The sequence below is a fragment of the Helicoverpa zea genome, chromosome 29, assembly GCF_022581195.2.
Source record: "Helicoverpa zea isolate HzStark_Cry1AcR chromosome 29, ilHelZeax1.1, whole genome shotgun sequence".
NCBI classification, from domain to species: Eukaryota; Metazoa; Arthropoda; class Insecta; order Lepidoptera; family Noctuidae; genus Helicoverpa; species Helicoverpa zea.
Window position 1 is genome coordinate 2026397 of NC_061480.1, and position 23444 is coordinate 2049840.

At 39.5% G+C, this 23444-nt stretch overlaps 1 protein-coding gene across 4 annotated transcripts in view; it reads left to right on the plus strand.

Moving 5' to 3' along the window:
- LOC124644085 (glycerol-3-phosphate acyltransferase 4) overlaps positions 1-22870 on the plus strand; it is a 34741-nt gene extending 11871 nt beyond the window's left edge. For 2 of the 4 annotated variants that reach the window (XM_047183294.1, XM_047183296.1), the window contains 9 exons: positions 6079-6208; positions 9799-9923; positions 11670-11806; positions 12930-13035; positions 15170-15406; positions 18196-18311; positions 19179-19319; positions 20067-20276; positions 22104-22870. In XM_047183294.1, the coding sequence (XP_047039250.1) occupies positions 6079-6208; positions 9799-9923; positions 11670-11806; positions 12930-13035; positions 15170-15406; positions 18196-18311; positions 19179-19319; positions 20067-20276; positions 22104-22191 (1290 nt within the window). In that variant the 3' untranslated portion in view covers positions 22192-22870. Of the gene's footprint in view, positions 1-6078; positions 6209-9798; positions 9924-11669; positions 11807-12929; positions 13036-15169; positions 15407-16881; positions 17116-18195; positions 18312-19178; positions 19320-20066; positions 20277-22103 lie in introns of all 4 variants that reach the window. The other 2 variants (XM_047183295.1, XM_047183297.1) reach the window with 1 other exon arrangement.
- Positions 22871-23444: the final 574 nt, after the last annotated feature.

The window sequence follows — 23444 nt, forward strand, 5'->3', positions numbered from 1 at the left end:
GAGACTGGCGGCTTTGTTCGTCGCCAAGGAAGACCACGATCTCGGGTCATAACTGAAAGGCAGGATCGATTCATAGTGACGAACAGCTTGAGAAATCGTCACCTTACCTCCATTGAGATACAAAACCAACTTCGCGACTTCCACGGAGTATCTGTGAGCGCTCGAACTGTTCGGAGAAGGTTAAAAAACGCGATATGGTACCACACAAGCCAGCTAATGGGCCCAAACTAACGCGAGCCCACCGAACAGCGCGCCTTCATTTTGCACGCAGTCATTTAAATTGGACACAACAAGATTGGAGCCGTGTACTCTTCTCTGATGAGTCTAAAATTGTGTTACATGGCAATGATGGAAGGAAGAAGGTCTACCGACGTAAGGGAGAGCGTTTCGCACAATGCTGCTTTGAAGAGAGGGTTGCTTATGGCGGTGGCTCATGGACTGTCTTAGGCGGTAAATCCGCGAGCGGCAAAACTCAACTTGAGGTTGTTACAGGACCACGGCTGCCAACATTAAATGCTGAAAGGTACATTCGTGAGTGCTTAGAACCTCACGTGATACCCTACGCGGACTATGTGGGCCCAAATTTCCTTTTTATGCATGATAGTGCATAAGCCCATGCAGCCGGCAACGTCAGGGAATATCTTCGGGATGTGAACATCACAGTTATGGACTGGCCAGCCAGAAGCCCAGACATGAACCCGATTGAGCACATGTGGGACGAGCTAAAAAGACGTGTTAGGGCTCGTCAGCCAGTTGCCCAGACGATGCAGGAGTTGAAAACTGCCATAGAAGAGGAATGGGAGATGATCCCTCAAAATTTCATAGAGCGGTTGATAAACTCTATGCCTAATCGTATGAGAGCTGTGGTAGATGCCCATGGAGGCAACACGCGTTATTAAATTAAACCTTTATTTGATAAAACATGTTTTTTATTCAAAAATCAATTGCCTTTAACAAGGCGCATATCCGACTTGTTAGGCGTAGCTCCATGTCTTGTGGTATTCTGAATTCAAATTTAAAACAATACGATCGAAAAAGAAGGTAAAATGTATCAGGTTTAAAACTGCATCAACAGTTTTTGATCAATCTTGCAATCATATTTCAGTAGGGGCCATCGAAACCTAAACTCTAAGGTGGGCCAATAGATGTGTCCAGAAGTGTATTATACCTGCACTGATCGGTACCTACCCGTACAGGTTTGTCTGTACCGGAAACCTGTTCCTTTATGTAAGCACCCTTATATATAATAAAGAAACATTTTTGTTTGTAAACCCTAAAGGCTCCAAAACTACTAAGCCGATTTGGAAGCTACGCTCGTCCCGAGTAACATAAGCTACATTTTATCTACTGGGCTTTCCATGGTACAAAGTTTCCTCTCAATCAATTCTGACGTTTTACCTTGTAAGCATAGGTATTATATAAAAAACAAAATACCCGACTGCACACTAAAAAAAGAGTAAAACAAGCCCCACAATAATATTTAATTTATAAATATTGATGGAAAGCATCGCAGGCGGGGACCAACAGAGGCTTATTTATAGTCATTTCGGTTGTGCACCATTTAGCAGAATTTTCGTTGGTGGCGGTCAAGGTGGTCCCCGCCTGCAATGCTTTCCATCAATATTTATAAATTAAATATTATTGTGGGGCTTGTTTTACTCTTTTTTTAGTGTGCAGTCGGGTATTTTGTTTTTTTAATAATAATTCTTTTATTTATAACTTTTTAGCTGTTTTTATTTAACGAAAATGTTGTAGATGTAGAAGACTATGTATATGTAAGTACCATTTTAAATTATTTCGACGACATTTGGCTTTAGATTACGAGTGATGTTACTCCGCAACATAAATTTACCGCCAATCTGGACTGTTGGTAGTGAAGAAGAAAAAGAATTAGGTGAGTCATTACTGCTGAAGACCGTCAACAACGTGTGCCCTTATGCGTGTGCCCGCATTCGGGCTGTATACTCGAGCATATCCCCCTCCGCACCGCGCCGCGCGCCTCATGCCAGGCCACGCCCTATCTTTTTGCTTGCTAACGCATGAGTTGCTTTGCGTTGACGCAGAATTAACATGTTCCCGTGGGAATTTTGAGAAAAAACGTATCCTATATTAATTATTACTCCCGTGATTGAAATGAATCTAATGATACCGCATACATATTTTTTTAAAGGGAAATTTAGAAAAAATATCCCGTGGGACTTTTAGGATAAAATGTATCCTATGACACTCCCGTAATCAAGACAAATCTAACGATACCTCATACATCAAAATCCATCAAGCCGTTTAGGCTACAGGAGGTCACAAAGGAACAGACATACATACATACTTACATACACTCGAAAAACATTACCCTCCTTCTTTGGCAGTCGGGTAAAAAAGCAACTCACTTTTAGTTTCAAACTCCGCACTTTGGACTGTCGGTCAATCAGTTGCGGTAACTGTTTACATATAAAATGAGTCATCTCTATAGAACTAATAACATGTTATAATAATATAATAAATGAATATACCGTGAATATTGTTCAATCATCATTTACCTAGCCTTTACCCAACTATGTTGGGGTCAGCTTCCAGTCTTATCGGATGTAGCTGAGTACCAGTGTTTACAAGGAGCCACTGCCTACCTGACCCGGGCGACCCAATACCCCTGGGTAAAACTAGTTGTCAGACTTACTGGCTTCTGACTACCCGTAACGGCTCCCAAAGTGATGGGTTGAGGAGATCAGATAGGCAGTCGCTCCTTGTGGCACACTGGTACTTAGCTGCATCCGATAAGACTGGAAGCCGACCCCAACATAGTTGGGAAAAGGCTAGGCATGTGATAAGTTCTCCTTACATTTCGTCGGCTTTTTATACTCTTTCATTTCTATAAAAGCAATAATGTACCTAGCATATGGTTTACCTGTCCAATAGTTAAGTTCACATTGTTAATTGAGGAAAAACGTGTCTAGGGCCTTGTAATATAATAATAGAATATTTATCATTACACCTGTACTCATAAATAACAGAAAACCTTCACATTTGACATATTTCTTTATCATAAAAAACGTGACGTACACAAATGTATCTTCTGGTGTACTCGCTCTAGCAAACAGTGACACATTGCGCGCGAACATTTGTAAAATGTCCGCGAAACTGCGCGAACACATGCTAGCTGTGGACTCGCGGGGCTGCGGGATTGTTCGCGCGAGTTACCGCAGCCCTGGTACATAAAAGGCTAACGACGGAACACGACGGTTTTTAGTCAGTAAGAGTCTGACACTCCCTCACGCTGCTAACCCATAGCGGGAGGGGTCATTTGATGATTTTTGACGTCGTTAAAAAAGAAAAAAAATTATAAAAAGCTGTGGACTCGCGACAGCCTACACATTTTTGGTGTAATCTCGACTCTCTCTTTCAGCCTTACTAAAAAACACGTTGAACACTTGTCTAAAAAAGTGTAGCTGTAAGACGGACCTTATTTCAACGTCGTAATCTGACATTTTTTAAACAAGTGTTCAACAGACGTTTAAATGTTTTTGTGGTACGACGGATGGTTTAACTGTAATTAAATATGCCGTCGAATTAAGAAACACCGCCTTTTTGGGAAGACGGTCAAAAAAAATCATTTTTTGGTAACCACGACGAAAAATTTTCAATGTTTTATTGCCATCTTTCTCTATTCGTATTTAAATAATAGAGATAGGTATATGTTGCGTCAGTCTTAGTAAAATGGTGTTATATTTTTTTCTTTGAAAACCAGTTTCATTCATTCATATTAACGTAATGTAATTTGTAATTCGTTACAAAGCTTGGGTTAGTGACGTGTTTCTATAGTTTTCTAATGGTCTTTTTTTTTCTCTCCAAAACCATCTATTTAATAGTTTACATACCGTCTTACCACAAAAACTTTTAAACGTCAGTTTAAGACTTGTCTAAAAAAAAACCGGCCAAGTGCGAGTCGGACTCGTGCACGAAGGGTTCCGTAAATTACAGTTAAATCAACCTATCTCAAAAACTATAAGAGATACTTTGATCAAACCAAAAATCGTTGAAAGAGTTAATTAGCATGCATCACCTCTATTTTTTTTAGAATTTTATACCCCGTAGTTATAAAAATAGAGGGGGGGGGGACATACTTTTTACGACTTTGAGAGCTGATATCTCAAAAACCGTTCACTTTAAGAAAAATGTTTTTTAGAAAACTTTATATCATTTTAAAAGACCTTTCCATTGATACCCCACACGGGTATGTACATCGAAAAAAAAAATTTCATCCCTCAGTTACATGTATGGGGGGCCCCACCCCCAATTCTTTTTTTTACTATTTAGTGTCATATTTTTGTAGCGGTTCATACAACACATATTCCCATCAAATTTCATCACTGTAGTACTTATAGTTTCCGAGTAAATCGGCTGTGACAGACGGACAGACGGACAGACGGACATGACGAAACTATAAGGGTTCCGTTTTTGCCATTTTGGCTACGGAACCCTAAAAATGACAGATTAAGACGTTGATATATGGTTCATTTTGCAGCCGCAATTTTTTTAGACAAGTGTAAAACAGATGTTTAAGTTTTTGTAGTAAGGCCATAAATGTTTATGTGTATCTATACCAAATATTAACAAAAGAAGCTCCTTCTAATACTTCGCACACTCTGATAAAAGTAGCCTTTAGCCATCCTCCGTAAAAGAGCTATCTAACACTGAAATAATTTTTCAAATTGGTCCAGAAATTCATGGGATAAGAATGTTCAAGCAAACTCTTCCGCTTTAAAATGTTTAGATTTTGTTCAGCACTCACTAGTAACCAACTTGAGAATAGCAAACTTATTTGGCGTGAACTGTACTTTGGATACCCCAAAAACAGTGGAATAGAATAGAGAACCTCAGCGTTCTTAAAATGACGTGTAAAAGTGATGTAATGTAATGTATTATAATTAATTTCCTCCTTTTTTGAAATCGGTAAAAACAACTCGACAATTCATATCAACAAAATATATTTTCAGTAGTTATCTAACTATGTATTAATAAAAATTATGATTTTACGTAAAATGTCCGGTAATTAAATGAAAACCACCGTCCGTTCGCCGACATACTTGTGTGACCTTATAGCGATTGCAAGGTGACGTGCGCGTACGCATATTACAGTTAGTTTTCTTTTTGTTTAGTGTTTTTAGAAACACAGGTTAAGGGAAGGAGCCCATTGTATGACGAGCCTTTTCCCAAGTATGTTGGGGTCGGCCTTCCAGTTTAACAGGATGCAGCTGAGTACCAGTGTACATGGAGCGACTGCCTTTCTGATTTTCTCAACCCAGTTACTACCCGGTACCCCTTGGTAAGTCTGGTTTTCAGAGATACCACTTTGGCTGTCGTTATGGGAAAGTCAGAAGCCAGAAAGTCTGACAACCGATTGTGCCAGGGACATCGACTTGCCTGTGTAACTGGGTTGAGGAGGTCAGATAGGCAGTCGCTCCTTGTAAAGCACTGGTACTCAGCTGCATCCGGTTAGACTGGAAGCCGACCCCAACATAGTTGGGAAAAGGCTGAGCTGATGATGACATAATATGTTACTTAACTGAGGAATTTATTTGGTTCGCTTATTTCACAAACTTCTAACCTGGTCTATTTTTCAAGTTATACTTCATCACCATCATTTTCCTGCCCCTATCCCAATTTTATTTGGGATCTGTGCAAAATGTTTTCTACTTCCATACTCTTCTATCTGCCGTCATCTCACAAGTAACATTCTTTTTCACCATATCTACTTTCACACAATCCATCCATCTTTTCATTGGTTGTCCTCTTTTCGAGTTATGCTTATATACTATATTTTGATTTTTGGGTGATTGATTCACCCGTGCATCGGAGAACACGCAAATGTCGGTCCTGCGCCTGATCTCTTTCCGGTCGTGTCGGATTGCCGTTCCATCGGGCTATGAGGGTGAAGGAATAAGGAGTGCACCTGTGTCTGCGCAAATACTCGTGCACTATAATATGTCCTGCGCAGCTGGCTGATCTCCTTAAATGAGGACAGCCGCCGTGGCCGAAATTGGCCGTGGACGCCATTATATACTCTATTTCTTTTGTTCACAGTATGGCAGACAACACATTGAGGTCGCGAAGATCAAGATCCAGCGTTCAGACAGTTCTGATGAGGAGGAACTGCCTCCAATACCTGACGATACTCCACCTTCAGCCATTGTCAAGGAGAATGGGGCTAATGGTGAGTTTAAACCATGAACAAACCCATTTTGCGTTTCATTGCTGGGGAGTTTGTTGCGCCACCTTAATCATTCTGATCAAAACTAGCTATAGTTCGGCCATTCAGAGAATGCGTTCCTGACACGTCGCGATTGAACTGACGACGTAACTTTGCAATGGCGTTGCAGTTACGATAAAAATATTTTTGCTGGTTGTTTACCGTTTTAACAATTGAGGAGCATTAAAACAACATTATTATATCAATAATCAATGAATGTAGTTACGTCGTCAGTTCAATCGCGACGTGTCAGGAACGCATTCTCTGAATGGCCGAACTATAATCCCCGTAGTTTCACTGGCATCCCGAGAGGACTTCTTACCGCACCCAGTTAACCCTCTGTACTAAATGTCAATGAACTGTTAAAGAAATGAAATAAAAAGCGCGATAGAGCCTTCTTCTTACCAGGAAAAACACATAGAAAATGTTGAAAGATACCCGTTTTGGGGGGCTATCAATAGAAGAAGCATTACTTATGTCAAAACTACTGAATCGATCGAAGTGACATTTAGTATAAAGATATTCCAAAACCTGATTAGGGACAAAGGCTTCTTTTTATCCGGTTAGGGTAAGAAATGCCTTCGGGATACGTGTGGAAGCATGGCAGCTTCATGCGAATTTTGATCAAACCCCTGTTTTACCTGTTTTTATACTTTTTGTAATTCTATTAAGATACTAAGATTCCCCTTACTTATAAAAATCTCTAATCACCCTCTAAGCAACATTTTAACTAATCACTACTTAAAGTCTTAAGTAGTGATTAAATGTTTGTTAAGTCATGCTTAAGCAAAGTTTATAAGTAAGAATTTTCTTAAACAGCCCTTAAGTAATACTTATTATTTAATTCACGTTTATAAGTAAGGCTGTAGTCTTTAAGTTAAAAACCATATCCAGTAACCACAGCGTGTTTTATGTCGACATACTAGTTTTATAATCTGATGTAATTGAGTTCTAAACGGCGCAACTTTACTAATCACACTGGTTACTAAATGAAATAGTTTTATATGTAGATAGTTGATATAAGAAGTAGATCCAATGTTCATTTAGATCGTTGCAACTTTTCTAAGTTTGTATGTACCTACTATCTAAGGATGTCTTAGACACCAATGACTGTGTTTCGGATGGCACGTTAAACTGCAGGTCCCGGCTGTCATTGAATATCCTTGGCAGTCGTTACGGGTAGTCAGAAGCCAGTAAGTCTGACACCAGTCTAACTAAGAGGCCTTGGGTTGCCGTGGTAACTGGATTGAGGAGGTCAGATAGGGCAGTCGCTCCTTATAAGCACTGGTACTCAGCTACATCCGTTTAGACTGGAAGCCGACCCCAACATAGTTGGGTAAAAGGCTCGGAAGATGATATGTGGAGCTAACAATAAAATTCGATCTCCGATCGCAAATCAGCAGATAGTTCGTTTTTAGAAACCCACGAGCTCCTAGTTTTTCTCCAAGATAATAAGACATATCTATTAAAACAAAACAGTCTTCTTCTTCCTGCCCTGTTTTATTTGGGGTCGGCGCAAAATGTCATCCTCTTCCATTTTCCCCTGTCACTCGTCGTACTGACACTCACTCCCTTCCTATTCATGTCATCTTTCAGGCACTCCATCCATCTTTTCTTAGGTCTTCCTCTTCCTTTCCATCCATCTACATTCATACATATCAAAACAAAAGAATGATGACACGTTTACCTCGTAAGTGGTATTAGGGAATGGGATGCCGTCGCCTCCTTCTGCGAAGCGGTCATGCTCGAGAAGGAGGAGGCGGAACGCCAGAGAGTTCGCACCTCTCATCCCGGCCGCCGCGCTGGACCAGGTAGACACCATGGGCGCCGGGTGTCGCGAGATGACTCCCGGCCACCGTAGGCGTGGGTCTGTGGGCGGTGAGTTCGGGTGGCTCATCGTCCCTCTGTCTTCCTAGACGACAGACCCGTGTCGACGGCGCGCGTTGTTCCACGCGCTCCTCAAAGAGACGTCAGCAACCCCAGCGGGGCCCAGCAGGGCCAAGGCCTGCCGGGGCTGCGGGTTGTTCGAAAGAGATACCGCGGCCCTGGTACATAAAAGGCCTATGACGGAACACGACGATTTTAGTCAGTAAGAGTCTGACACTCCCTCACCGCTGCTAACCCACAGCGGGAGGGGTCATTTGATGATTTTACGTCGATAAAAAAAAAAAAAAAAAAAAGTGGTATTACGTCATAGTTTACGTAAACGCTTATATACGCGAGCGTTTGACTTGAAATAGTTACAATTGTGATTGCTAAAGTTATTTGTAATAATGTCTGTGAGAGGCTGATGGCTCGGTGATAGTAGCGGTTTGGTAAATCGCATGCCTAGAAGAGGGTTAAGTCAAAAAATCACTTTTTTACGAAAAGATGAAAAACAGATTCCTAAGTCCCTGTGCGTTGTAGAAGTGTTCTATATAGAACCTGCCGTGGCTGCGCGATTGTTCGCGCGAGTTACTGGCACATAAAGGGCTTAAGAAGGAACATGATGGGGTTTAGTCAGTAAGAGTCTGACATTGACTTGTACTAACCCACGGCGGGACGGGAACATTTGATGATTTCCCAGTAAAAAAAAATCTGTACGCAGCTAGACGTTATTTTAACCACCACCTAAAGAAAGAAAAACTTTTTTTAGAACGCAAAATGACGCACGTAAGATAACAGTAATAGAAAAAACAAAACAAGTATCAATTAAAAAAAATAGGAATAAACAATAAAGACACCATTTTTGCGTCATGTTTTCGCAAAAAGGTCAGCGCTCAGCATAATCCTGCTTTTACTTATTCGTTTTGTTTACCGTGAGTACACTATAAGGCCTCGGCCTCGAATTATGCGGGCAGCGGGGCGGCAGCGGCGGCGGCGCGGGCGGTCACCGTGTGACTGGAGCGCACCGCTCGTTGCCCGCGCCCGCACCGCTCCCGCGCCGTTGTATTCGAGGGCCGGTCCATTTGATTATACGCGTAAGATCCTGCCGCTCCCGCGCCGCCGCCGCTGCCGCCCCGCTGCCCGCAAAATTCGAGGCCGAGGCCTTAGGGTGCGTTCACATCTGGCGAATGCGCAGCTCGCGAGCCGGGTAATACATGGGCCTAAGGATATCTCTATCTCAGTTTCCAGCTACACTACACAAAACTTATTTCTATTAGCCTGGGGCTCGATTCTGCTAATTTTACTTAAGCGACATACGATTCACATCCGACTGAGATCCAAACACGACTAAATTACGATTGAACCGTATGTGGCATTCCGCTATTTTTTCTTTTAAATAAACGTTTTTATCGTTTTCTGTGATTCAATAATGAATCATATTGTCTACAAATGATTTACGATTGCAATATGATTGTAGAGCAAACTACCGTATAGAACTATAGAAAAAATGGCAGACCAATCGCAAACCAATGAAATGTCATTGGAATACGACTGCTCTTATATTAGTAGCAGAATCCCCTCTTAGGTTAAAACGGCCCCTGAAATTAATATTTTTTTACTTTCAACACGTAGAAAATCTCCAAAAGCATCACCCTTTCTTCTACTAAAATCTGATCATCACGTTCCAGGTACAAAGATGACAGTGATAGAACGGCACGAGATCCTCGGGCCGTCTCCGGAGCTCAACTACAAGAGGAGCACCAGCCAGGAGCGAGTGCAGAACGGACATAAGACTCCACAGGGGAATGGTGAAGTAAGTACCTTGAGTCCTGTGTCTGGGCAAATGCTCGTGCACTATAATATGTCCTGCGCAGCTGGCTCCTATATGAGAACAGCCGCCATAGCTGCTAACAGGTTAGGAGAACATCATCATCATCTTGAGTCATAAAAGATAAAAAGTCGTTTATTCAAAGTAGGCTCAAAATCTTTTTGAACGTCAGAAATTTACAAAAGACAGCCCCCGAAACGCCAGCCCTTCACCACCTCCTACGTGTTTTTGCTGGGAAGAAGAGGTGGTGGAACAAACTCCCCAGAAACCATTGGCCTAGCCTTCTACCAGCTGTGTTAAGGTTCCAGTCTAACTGCACCGAAATGACCTCCTCAACCCAGTTACCTGGCCAAGACCCAGATACCGAAAGTTTGACAAAGCAGCCCGGAGTCTGGAAGTTGGTGATTGATACACCCGTGCATCGTGACGCACGTTAATGTCGGTCCTGCTTGTGATCTCTCTCCGGTGGTGTCGGATTGTCGCCCTGTCGCGCTGTGAAAGTGAAGGAACAGTGAGTGCACCTGTGTCCAAGCAAATGCTCGTGCACTATAATATGCCCTGCGCAGCTGGTTGATCTCCTTATATGAGAACAGCCGCCGTGGCTGACTATCTTATATAAGGATATCGTCATGTTCCTTAACGTTTTTCTATATGTTTGTGTGTATATTATATCTCTATAGTTGTAGTATTTCTAATACATTTTTTTTGGAAATTCCCCACATATCTTACGTCTGTAAATTACAATTTCTTTCTGCACTCAACGCACCATACTTTATCTTACACAATCAACTTGGAAACAGCTACTTACAGATTTATTTATATACCTTTCTTATCAATAATGTATTGTTTCGGAGAGCCGTGATTATCAGTACATTTGATAGCTAGACTTAAACTGTACTGTGCTAGATGCCAGTGACCGAGTTTTAAATAAAATCTTATCGGATGGGCTAAAGGTTGGACTGCAGGATTTGAAAGAGTGAAAATCCTCAAGACAAATGTTTTTTTTTATTTTAAATGGACCTTTACGGGCTCTTATGAAACGTCACACTAGTTGCACGGTTTCAAAATGTTGGTTTCATGGAGAAGAGCCGGCAAAATACTCCATAGAGACTCTTTTGGGATGGTAGGATTCAAAGGGCTCCAGAAGGAATATGGGAGAATTTTTGGAGTTCCGTTTTATAAGGGAAAACGCGACTTTATTACGAAGACCGAAGTCAAAATTCCATAAATGCAGATTATTTGTGGTTGCCGCTATAACGAAAATTAGTGATAACTAGAATGATATATATAGGCTGTCATCTGGTTAGACTGAAAGCCGAACCAAACAAAGTTGGGAAAAGGCTAGGCGGATGATGATCACTGAAAACTAGAGTAAAATATTTTATGGGACCCATGCAACAAACGTGTTTTTTTTTTGTTTATTAGGTAGTGGTCTTGTGGGAGTCCGACTCGTACTTGGTTTTCTATTATTTTTCTGGCTACCTACTACTACTGAACTCCATCTAGAATCTAGTTAAAAATCCTGTTCAATTTAGAATCTAGATTAGCCCCAGACGTAAAATGTTTGTCAGTCTGTATCTACGTCTGTCTGTAACTTAAAAAAAATTGAATACAGTTATTTTAGATAAAAGCTGGTGTATTACTACTATATAGTCTCATGAAAACCAATTCACCTGTCATATAGTTATTATTATTCCCTACTTTTAACATCTATTTTCTCTTACCTTCCAGAATAATATGGAGTTCCACCTATCAAATTGCCTGGACCTTGTGAAGGCGGGCATGGAGTCTATCATAGAAGACCAGGTGACATCAGTCTTCGAGGCTGAAGAGTTGAGGAGCTGGAACCTCCTCACTAGGACTAATAGGTGAGTTTCAGAATATGGTGATTGGAGACAATAATGGGGGAGCCTTCAATCAAAAATCATTTAAGTATTCTAAGTAGGCTGAAAAACAGCACTTTTCGAACGTCAGGATTACATGAGACAGCCCCCAAAACGTCCGCCCTTCACCACTTCCTATGTGTTATTGCTGGGAAGAAGAAGTGGCGCAACCAACTCCCCAGCAACACAAGTCTGTGGCGTCGTCCTAATTGGGAGCGATCGTACGATGGCGCGATGCCTTTTTCATCTCACGATCTCACTTGCGAGGTTCAAATAGGACACTCTGATGAAATCTGTATGTTTGAACTCATCGCACGACGAGAACGCATCGTGTCATCGTACGATCGCTGTCAATTAGGACGACGCCTTAGATGAAAAACGCATCGCGCCATCGTACGATCGCTGCCAATTAGGACGACGCCTGTCTGTCTATCTTTTAAAAAAATATTACAATATTTCCCAACTATGTTGGGGTCGGCTTACAGTCCAACCGGATTCAGCTGAGTACCAGTGCTTTACAAGAAGCGACTGCCTATCTGTCCCCTCAACCCAGCTACTTGAGCAGCCGATACCCCCTAGTAAAACTGGTTGTCAGACTTACTGGCTTCTGACTACCCGTAACGACTGCCAAGGATGTTTAACGCATCTCAAATTGCAAACGATGGATAGATAGTATATAGAAATCCGTAGTTAGAGGAACTCTTTCACTTTTTAAAATTTTCGTTTTTGGAGTTCAGTACCCATAGGGTGAAAACGGGAACCTATTACTAGGACTTCGCTGTCTGTCTGTTACAAGACTGTATCTAATGAACCTTTATAGTTACAGTTAAAAAATTCACAGATTACTTGTTATTGTAGCCGCTATAACTAGAATTAAGTAAATATTTTAAAAGGCTCCCAAACAACAGACATGATTCATTTGCTCGTTTTATTAATTAATGGTACGGAACCCCTTTGTGCGGGAATCAGACTCGCACTTGGCCGGATTTTTATCTATTTTTTGAGTTAATCAATTTAGAAATATTTCATTATTGTTCCTTCAGATTTAATTATTCTTTAATATTAAAAATTATCGTTAAATTAATATTAATTTTCTCTATTTTTACAGACAATACGAATTCTTAACATGGAGATTAACAATAATATGGGCAATGGGTTTCGTAGTCCGATACATGTTTCTATTACCGCTCAGGATAATGATATTTGTTATTGGGGTAAGTTTTATTTCAATATTTATTAGTATATAAGTCTTATATATTAATTTTTTTAAGCCTTTATCTATAGGCCTTTACTACCAGATGCATCAAAGAAATCAAAATAACTTCGTTTTATTTACGTAGAACATTAGTAAAATCTGAAAAGCATACCAAACGATTTGTTATTAAAAATTCATCATCTCGCGGGTCTTTTCCCTACTATGTTGGGGTCGGCTTCCAGTCTAACCCGATGCAGCTGAGTACCAGTGTGTTACAAGGAGCAACTGCCCTATCTGACCCCCTCAACCCAGTTACCCGGGCAACCCAATACCCCTTGGCCAGACTGGTGTCAGACTTACTGGCTTCGGACTACCCGTAACAACTGAAAAAGATGTTCAAATGACAGCCAGCACCTACAGTTTATCGTGCCCTCCGAAACACGGTTGTCATTTTAAAAGTAAAATGAGTTTTTTGATGCAGCTGGTTATTAAAATCCTATTTCACCAACTTACCATTTAAATCCTTTAGATAAGCTAATAATCTTACAGTATAAATTATAATTATCAATAATTCTCATAATTATTTATCCATATGTGGTGAAATGCATATATTTTTATCTCTGAGATAAAATTCTGGGAATGATGTAACAAAATTGTTTGTGAAATGGGTTGGTGAAATAGCACTTTAAATTTTGTAATTTTAAGTTAATAAAAAATATAAATTTTTATTTTGTATAATAAATAAGATATGTATTTTAGTATGATTTCCAAAATCTTCTAAAATAAAATATTTATGTGAGTTTTTATAGTTTATATGTATATATTATCTATAAGTCTCATATTATTTAGTTGAAATCACTATTTAATGGATTAAAAGCACTAACCGTCGTACCACAGAAACTTTTAAACGTCTGTTGAACACTTGTTTTAAAAAAAGATTACGACGTTGAAATAAGGTCCATTTTGAAGCCACACTTTTTTTAGACACGTGTTCAACAGATGTTTAAGTTTCTGTAGTAAGGCTGTTAAAGTCTTATTGGTTTCAGCTAAGTATATATTTTTCTCCCTTCTATAAATATTATATTTCTTTACTTTCTATATACTCTTTCACTCTTACGTTTTATACCCCCACATACTGCAAAATTTTAGTCGGCCGATAGTTTGTTTGGGCTCATAAATCAGTATGAAGATGAAATATGACAAAGATCAGGTATTTAGCCAGTATCAGACCGACTGAAAACTTTGATTGACTGTTTAGTCAGCAATATGTGGGGGTCTCAGACTCAAGTTTACAAACAGCATAAATGTCAGTTATCTTAAAACAACAGAGTGCCTAGTGCGAGTTTTGCAAGTTAACTTTCTCGATGCGTAAATTATCATACAACTTAATTACGTAGTATTCATTTTTGACATGTTTATGTCGGGTCCTAAAGGCTGTCATCGGCACTTGGTCGTACTATAAACGCGCTCACTTGCGAAATAGTAAACATCATTATCCGGAAAAATGAATGAACGTGCTATATTCTAATCATGTCATGTAGCATACGACTCTTTACTTCAGTCATGTTATAATTACGTATCGAGCGCGTAAACTTACAAAACTCGGAATCAGCACTCAGTTCACTATGAATTTTCACACTCAATTTTTCAAAGTAAACAGTTGTAAGAAAAACCGACGTTTATGTTGTAAAATCAAAACGTTATTATAAAGTAAATATTTTTTGTCTTTTCTAGTGACTAACATTCTTAATAATTTCTCTTTTTCATTTCCTTTTTATATTTTCTAATTATGTATTGTGATAATTGCTACTAATTTTTCTTTTTTTCCGCAAGCCTTGTAGACAGCTAAAATAATATTATTCAAATATTTTTATGACACAATTGGCCATTTGACAACTTACTATTTAGAAATTTAAAATTTCATATTTTTGGTGTCGCGTAAAACTGCTACTTTGAAAACGCTCTTAATTTAGACACTTTTTAGTTTATGTCTCATTTCCATAACTGTCTCTTTTCCTTTTCTTAATTCCAAGGAAAAAAAAGTCAAATAGCCAATAAAAAATACAGTATTTCAGTCAAAATATCAACAAAATTATCAACACAACTTTTTTTTTTAAGTCAAAATTTTCATAACTCAAAAATTTCAAATCCAGGTGCTAGTAATGGTGCTATCAACATGGATAGTAAGCATGATACCATTCGTGCGCCTACGCAACAAACTCGGCCGTATTTCATACAAAACAAGCATCAGAGTACTGATTCGAGGCCTTTCGGTCCACGCGAGGTTCCACAACCAGCAGTTTAAGCCTAAAGCCAATGGCTTCTGCGTAGCTAACCATACCAGTCCCATAGATGTCGGCGTCCTCAGCATTAAGACCTGTTTTTCTTTGGTAGGTTTAACCGACTTTGAATAAGGGAAGTTGGGTGTTTCGTCTGCATTTTGGGAGGTGTATATGTGTTTTTGGGAGGCTCTGATTAGAATTGGGTTAAATAGCTACCAAAAATTCAGTATTTTAATCTACATATTGTCAAAATACCAGCCCCCCCCCCCCCTCTTTTCGAAAAATTACAATGGATTTCCTAGGAAAAATCCCCGTATTTTAATCTACATATTGTCAAAATAAGCCCCCCCTCCCCTTTTCGAAAAAAAATTAAATGCTTTTCCTAGAAGATAAGTATTAGAGTGCTGATTCGAGGCCTTTTGGTCCACGCGAGGTTCCACAACCAGCAGTTTAAGCCTAAAGCCAATGGCTTCTGTGTAGCTAACCATACCAGTCCCATAGATGTCGGCGTCCTCAGCATTAAGACCTGTTTTTCTTTGGTAGGTTTAACCGACTTTGAATAAGGGAAGTTGGGTGTTTCGTCTGCATTTTGGGAGGTGTATATGTGTTTTTGGGAGGCTCTGATTAGAATTGGGTTAAATAGCTACCAAAAATTCAGTATTTTCAGTCAATATGTCGACAAAATAGACCACCCGATTTTTTTTTAAGTCAATGTTTCAAGTCCAAAAATTGTCATAACAGTTGGGTGTTTCGTTTGCATTTGGGAGGTAAATGTGTTGTCTGAAAGTTGTAATGTTCTGATCTAAAATGTGGGTGAAAAAATATATGCTTGAAGTAAGTGGCCTGGCTGACATTTAAAATAGTGGTTAGTTATAACTAGGCAAAACTACTGAAAAATTCTTTCACTGTTGGGGCGCTACACTCTTCCCGAGTAACATAGGCTATATTTTATCCCGGTACGGGCAGTAGTTCCCACGGGACGCGAGTGAAACGACAAGTTATTTTTAAAGGTGCATTTTGAAAAACTGGCTGTTGGAATCTATTGCTTTTTATGTTTCTTGTACTGTCCTATATATGTATAATCTTTTATTTATTTTTTAAGATACTTATTTTCTGTGCCTTCATTTGTCTCTCTCTGTCCTTCTCTATTATATATGTTTGTATAAGTTCATTATTTATAATGTTATGAAGATGAATTTAAATGTGCCTTATGTAAATTGTAGTAGAATTTAAATTCGTTTGATAGTAATTTTACATAAGGTACATTTTTATATAAAATGTTATGTGAATTCATTTGTGTTTTGTCCCAAAAGTATATTTTGCAAGCGTTAATAAATTTTTCACTGATTTGAAACTTACTACATACCTTCTGATGTCCATTTTCCTTTAAACAATTTACAAAGTTAACAGTTGTTTTAAGAAAAAACGGACGTTTGTGAAATCGGTGTAAATGGGCTTAAAAAATTTCCAAAAATTGTATGTCATTGATTTAAAATTAAAATAACGCCAGATTCAACAAAATTTAAACGCTCGCAAAATTACCAAAACCACATTGGGGTACTACCATTAATTACGCTTCATAGGTATGGTGGCTTGTCGCATGCACAGCATGCATAGGCACGTTACCCGACGGAAGAACGAAACAGCGAGTCAACTATGCAATATCAGTTATGTGTTTTAACTTTCTATCGCGATGCATATCGGCAGTTATAACTTACCACGATACGGATTATAAGCCGAAGAATGGTATTTGTGTCGCCAATCACACAAGCCCTATTGACGCTTTGGTACTAATGTGCGATAATTGTTATTCGTTGGTGAGTTATTTTGTTTAGCTTTTTTGTGTGAAAAAAAAATGGAAATACGAGGAATTTAAAGTCTGTCAAAGGGCATAGGAGTCTAGCCTTCTCCTAACATAAGACCTAGCCTTTTCCCAACTATGTTGGGGTCGGCTTCCGGTCTATAAGAATGTAGCTGAGTACCAGTGTACCACATGTATCGACTGCCTATCTGATCTCCTCAATCCAGTTACCTGGTACTCCTTGGTAAGACTGGTTGTCGGACTTTCTGGCTGTCAAAGATGTTCAAATGACAGCCGAAACCCACCAGTTTATCTTGCCTTTCGAAACATGAAAAGATGATAAGCCATACATGGACCGATTCCGGTAATAGAAAATAATTTGTGACGTAATTTATAGACACCCCCTCAGACATTCGATGGCATAGATGTTATATCTCACGAACGCGGATGTGCCAAAGTTGTGTGTGTGTGTAAATACACATTGTCTTGGAAGCTAGTACTTTATATGGGTGCATGATATAATTTCCTTCGAGGGAAATTTATGGGCTAAAATTAATGTTTGTGAAATGTCCTATATGTTGAAATGTTGGGTTGTGAATGACCATAGAAAAAAAATATAATTTTGCATGATGGGAAATATAATAAAGCCTGACTTACAATCAGGAATAACATATATTTTTTAACGTTGTATGTTTGTTACTGATTTATTCAAATATTTTGATAAAAAATATGCTTGCTGAGGTTCGAATCCTGGCTGTAACAATGTGACTTAAAACTCATATTTTTAATAATGTTGTTAATGCGAAAGATCCGATTTAAATTAAAGGTACGGAAAATAGTCCCCTCAAGACCTGGAACCGCAGGGAATAGCTAGTCATATGATAAACGTGAAGAAAAGTTTGTGTGTGTGGATGTTTGTTATTATTTCACGAAAAGACGTACCAATTTTGATGCAACTTTGCAAGTAATATTGCCTATAAAATACAATAAAATAACGGCTACTAATTTAATCCATGTTCAGGAAGTAGTTACCCAAGACGCAGATGAATAGTTACACAATTTTGCAGTAAATGATAAGATTTTATGAAATTTTCAGATCGGTCAAAGACACAATGGTTTTCTAGGAATCCTACAGAGGGCGCTAGCTAGGGCTTCGCCCCATATATGGTTTGAGAGATCAGAAGTTAAAGACAGGCATGCGGTCGCTAGGAGGTAAGTAAAAATCATTACAAGACTTTTCTAACAAGTCCAAACACAGCTATGATACGATGTTCCATCATGAAGTTCCAGTTCATATCTTCCGGCTCCATCATCAGATCAGTTCGACAGTACCATATTATTGTATTGTCATCAGAACTACATATAGCTGACTACTTTCATGACGCTATAGTTCGGCCATTCAGAGAATGCGTTCCTGACACGTCGCGATTGAACTGACGACGTAACTTTGCAATGGCGTTGCAGTTACGATAAAAATATTTTTGCTGGTTGTTTACCGTTTTAACAATTGAGGAGCATTAAAACAACATTATTATATCAATAATCAATGAATGTTATTACGTCGTCAGTTCAATCGCGACGTGTCAGGAACGCATTCTCTGAATGGCCGAACTATAGTTAGTCAAATTAGCTACCATTTTAAACTGCATTTTATTTGTAAATAAAAGCTTTTTACAAAAAAAAAACATAACACCGATACTTATGCTAAAAACCTTTTCCAAAGTGACCAATACCTTGTTGAAAACCGCATCAAAATCGGTACAGTGATTTACCTACATACAGTTTAAACTGAGTACCTCTTTTCTTTGAAGTAGGTTAAAATTCATATGAAGATTGTTTATTTTTAGTTAAAAACCTAACCAAATGGAGCTTAGTAAGCTATCCGCTAGTGAAAAGCTCACCAAAACCAGACCAGCCTATCTTTAACCGACGTCACTTTTGTGCGCGACTATCTGACGTTTCGCTGAACCGATTTTGATGCGGTTTTCAGAATTTTCCAAACTTATGATGTTTTAGGTTCATGTTATTGAAGTCGATTTTATTACTTGTAAAAAAACTTACCATTTTTTTAATTTTCAGATTAAAAGAGCACATATCGGTGGCCGACAACCCGCCGATCCTTATCTTCCCTGAAGGCACTTGTATTAATAATACTTCAGTGATGCAGTTCAAAAAAGGCAGTTTTGAAGTCGGTGGCACTATCTACCCTGTGGCTATCAAGTAAGTTATCATCTGCCTAGCCTTTTCCCTAGTATGTTGGGGCTTGATCTCTCTCCGGTGGTGTCGGATTGTCGTCCCATAGCGCTATGAGAGTGAAGGAATAGTGAGTGCACCTGTGTCCAAGCAAATGCTCGTGCACTATAATATGTCCTGCGCAGCTGGCTGACCTCCTTATATGAGAACAGCCGCCGTGGCCGACATCGGCCGTGGACGCCATTATGTTGGGGTCGGCTTCCAGTTTAACCGGATGCAGCTGAGTACCAGTGTGCCACAAGGAGCGACTGCATATCTGGCCTAGTCAATCTAGTTAAGTACAACCTGATAATCCTTTTTAAGACTGGTTGTCAGACTGTCTGGCTTCTGACTACCCATAACGACTGCCAAAGATGTTCAAATGACAGCCGGGACCCACCAATTTAGCATGTCTTATCATGAAGAGACAGTCGACCGGTTTAAAGGGCTTATTACACTTGACTAAATTCAGTCAGTTTAAGCCCTTAAACAAAATAAAGCCTATATGTCACTCGGGGATAGTCTAGCTCCCTAACAGTAAAATATTTTTTCAAATAGATTTTAGCATTGATATTTTTTGTAAAAATATACCGACCTTTAAATACACAAAAAAAAAAAAACATCGGTGTAGGTATACTAGTCTGTCTAATGAAGTATATTTTTTATTTACCTCCTCTTTTTTGGGAAGTCGATAAAGAAACTTTCTTTATAATATAAATTTTCCTTCACCCCTAGATACGACCCCCGGTTCGGCGACGCTTTCTGGAACAGCTCTCGCTACGGCATGCTGCACTACCTCCTCAACATGATGACGTCGTGGGCCATCGTCTGCGACGTGTGGTACCTGCCCGCCATGACTCGCGCCGCCGACGAGAGTGCCGTGGACTTCGCTAATAGGGTCAAAGCTGTTATTGCGAGGAGAGGAGGCCTTGTGGACCTTATGTGGTGAGTTTTACAGTAATGTCCCTTTTTGGGGTCCAGTGTCCCTTTTGGAGGTCACTTTTGTCGCTTTTGGGGGTCACTTTTGCCTCTTTTGGGGGTCACTTTTGGCCCTTTTGGGGGTCAGTTTGACACTTTTTGGAGGTCACTGTCCCTTTATGGAAATAGTGTCATTTTGTTGGGGGCTTTTCGGCAAAAGGTAAGTATGTTCACTACCTGCTGAACATGATGACGTCGTGGGCCATCGTCTGCGACGTGTGGTACCTGTCCGCCATGACTCGCGCCGCCGACGAGAGCGCCGTGGACTTCGCTAATAGGGTCAAAGCTGTTATCGCCAGGAGAGGAGGCCTTGTGGACATTATGTGGTGAGTTTTAGAACAATGTCCCTTTTTGGGGTCCAATGTCCCTTTTGGGGGTCGCTTTTGTCCTTTTTTGGGGTCAGCATGTCCATTTTTGGTGATAGTGTGTCTCTTTATGTTAGGAGGGGTTTTGTTAGGAGAGGAGGCCTTGTGGACCTTATGTGATGAGTTTTAGAGTAATGCCCGTTTTTGGGGTCACTGTGTCCCTTTTGTCTTTTTGGGGGTCTCTGTCCCTTTTTGGTGTCACTCTGTCCCTTTTTGGGGAAAGTGTCTTTTTGTTGGGGGTTTTCGGCAAGAGGAAGTATGTTCACTACCTCCTCAACATGATGACGTCGTGGGCCATCGTCTGCGACGTGTGGTACCTGTCCGCCATGACTCGCGCCGCCGACGAGAGCGCCGTGGACTTCGCTAATAGGGTCAAAGCTGTTATCGCCAGGAGAGGTGAGTTCGGTAGAATTAGGGTCCCTCTGTTAGGAAGTTTAGTTTTTTTTAGGTGGGATTTCATTTTGTGAGTTTGTCTGCTGTGTATGGAACTTTGTTACTTTCATGGAATGGTGTTCCTTCGTTTAATAATTTTTGTTGTTTGATTAGGGATCTTAGGTGGTGCGTTTGTCGACAAAGGAAATTATGTCGCTTTTTAGGGAATAGTGTTCCTTTTTTTAGCAATTGGGGTCCTCGAGAAGGGGCTTTATTTATTAAGGTTTTCGTGACAAAGAACAATGTTGTTGTTTTAGGGAATTGTGTTTCTTTATTCTTTATTAAGGAATTGAGTTTTTGTTGAAATAATCTCATGTGGTAACAATGTAACAATGTTCCGTTGCTTTTTAAAGAATTTAGTTCCTTTAAGATGTGTTCCCACATGTTGTGAGGTTTCCATCCTTACAAAAGTATTTACAAAATAGTAAAGAGTAAAGTTCTTTAAAGTTAGAATCTACATTTCTGCAGAGAACAAGGTTTTTTTAGGGAACCCAGTCCCCTTATTTTCAAAAACAAATATACCCATAGTCTGTTTTTTAATCTCGTAGACTAAATTGATACTTGCAAAATGTCAAACTTACAAATAAGGGTCAATTCCCACTGAAAGAGCAGCGGCCGGCAGCGGCCGTAATTGCAAGGGATTGAGCGCGAGCGCGGCGGGCCGCGCGGCGCCGCGCGGCGCCGCGCTCTTACATTTTCCGTGCTCTTACGGCCGCTGCCGGCCGCTGCTCTTTCAGTGGGAATTGACCCTAATGTTGCTAGCTTTTTTGTGCAGTGTTGTACTTACGATACCGGTTTGTTGAATCGTAACTTTTTATTTAAATTTGAAATAAACTGACAACACTCGTAATATCAGTTACAACTGGGTAAACGGTCTTTACCTTCTATTTTCGTTAATATATACACAGAAGCTGTTGATGTACCTTTACCAATAGATATACGTATAAAAAATAAATCCAGTTGTGTGTGTAATTAAAATATATTCTCTCTTTCCCAGGGACGGACAATTAAAACGAATGAAACCCAAAAAGGAATGGCGTGAGTTACAACAGGAGGAAATCAGTAAAAGACTAAAAGGCGAATAGTTTCTATAAATAAATTCAGTGATTTTGGACTCTATTACCGCCCCGGGCGGAGTTGCGCGACGAGCGTAGTGTTGGGTGCATACCGAATTTGATATTGTGAACTTCGATATTTCAACGGCAAAAGGTTTTATTTCAAATAAAAAAACTTTAAAATTATTCACTGGATACTGATAGTGTCAGTTAGTTATCTGTTAGATAATGGTATCTGCCAGATAAAGCTGCTTATAATTTCAAATAAATAAAAAGAAGGTGAAAATTAACGTTAAGCCCGGTTTCACTGGATGCCGATGGTGTCAGTTAGTTATCTGATAGATAATGGTATTTGCCAGATAAGGCTGCTTATAATTTCTGCCAGATATTGCAAACCGTAAGCATATGAAATGAAAAGTTATAGTTTATCTGTCAGATAAGTTTCAGATAGGCTCTCAGAGACCTTATCAGTAACCGGTGAAACTGGAAAAGCACTGTTATTTAAAAATGAATGTTTAACACATGTTTAAAAATATGTTGTATAGACTATTTTAAACGTGTCAAAATTCTGTTGAACTTTTTGTAATATTTGGTAATTGAAAATTGAAAAAAAGGTGGAAATTAACCCCGATACAAAAAAATCAAGGAAATGTGATAGAATTGTGAACTTTTTCTAAGCTGGTTATTTATTACAATTTATGAAATGAAATGAATAGTAGTTTTTTTTTAATTTTACACGTAAATTATATTGGGGTTATATTGATTTTCAATAAAAATTACAGTCAAGTGCGAAGGGTTCCGTACCTATAAAATGAAAAAAAAAAAATCATGTTTGTTATATAGGAGCCCCCTGAAATATTTATTCTATTCTACATAGTTTTTAGTATTTGTTATTATAGCGGCAATAGAAATACATCATCTGTGGAAATTTCAACTGTCCAATTATTACAGTTCATGCGATACAGCTTGGTGACAGACGGACAGCAAAGTCTTAGTAATGGGGTCCTAATTTTTGGTATTGGGTTGCCCGGGTAACTGGGTTGAGGAGGTCAGATAGGCAGTCGCTCCATGCGGCACACTGGTACTCAGCTGCATCCGGTTAGACTGGAAGCCGACCCCAACATAGTTGGGAAAAGGCTGGGACAATTATGTACGGAACCCTAAAAACAGCATTTTTGAGGTTTAAAAATATTCTTGTTACCGAATTTTTTATTTGCAAAATGTCTTGTTTTTATATAGGCTAGTATTTTTTAAATCAGACTTGCCTAACTCTTAGAGTACTC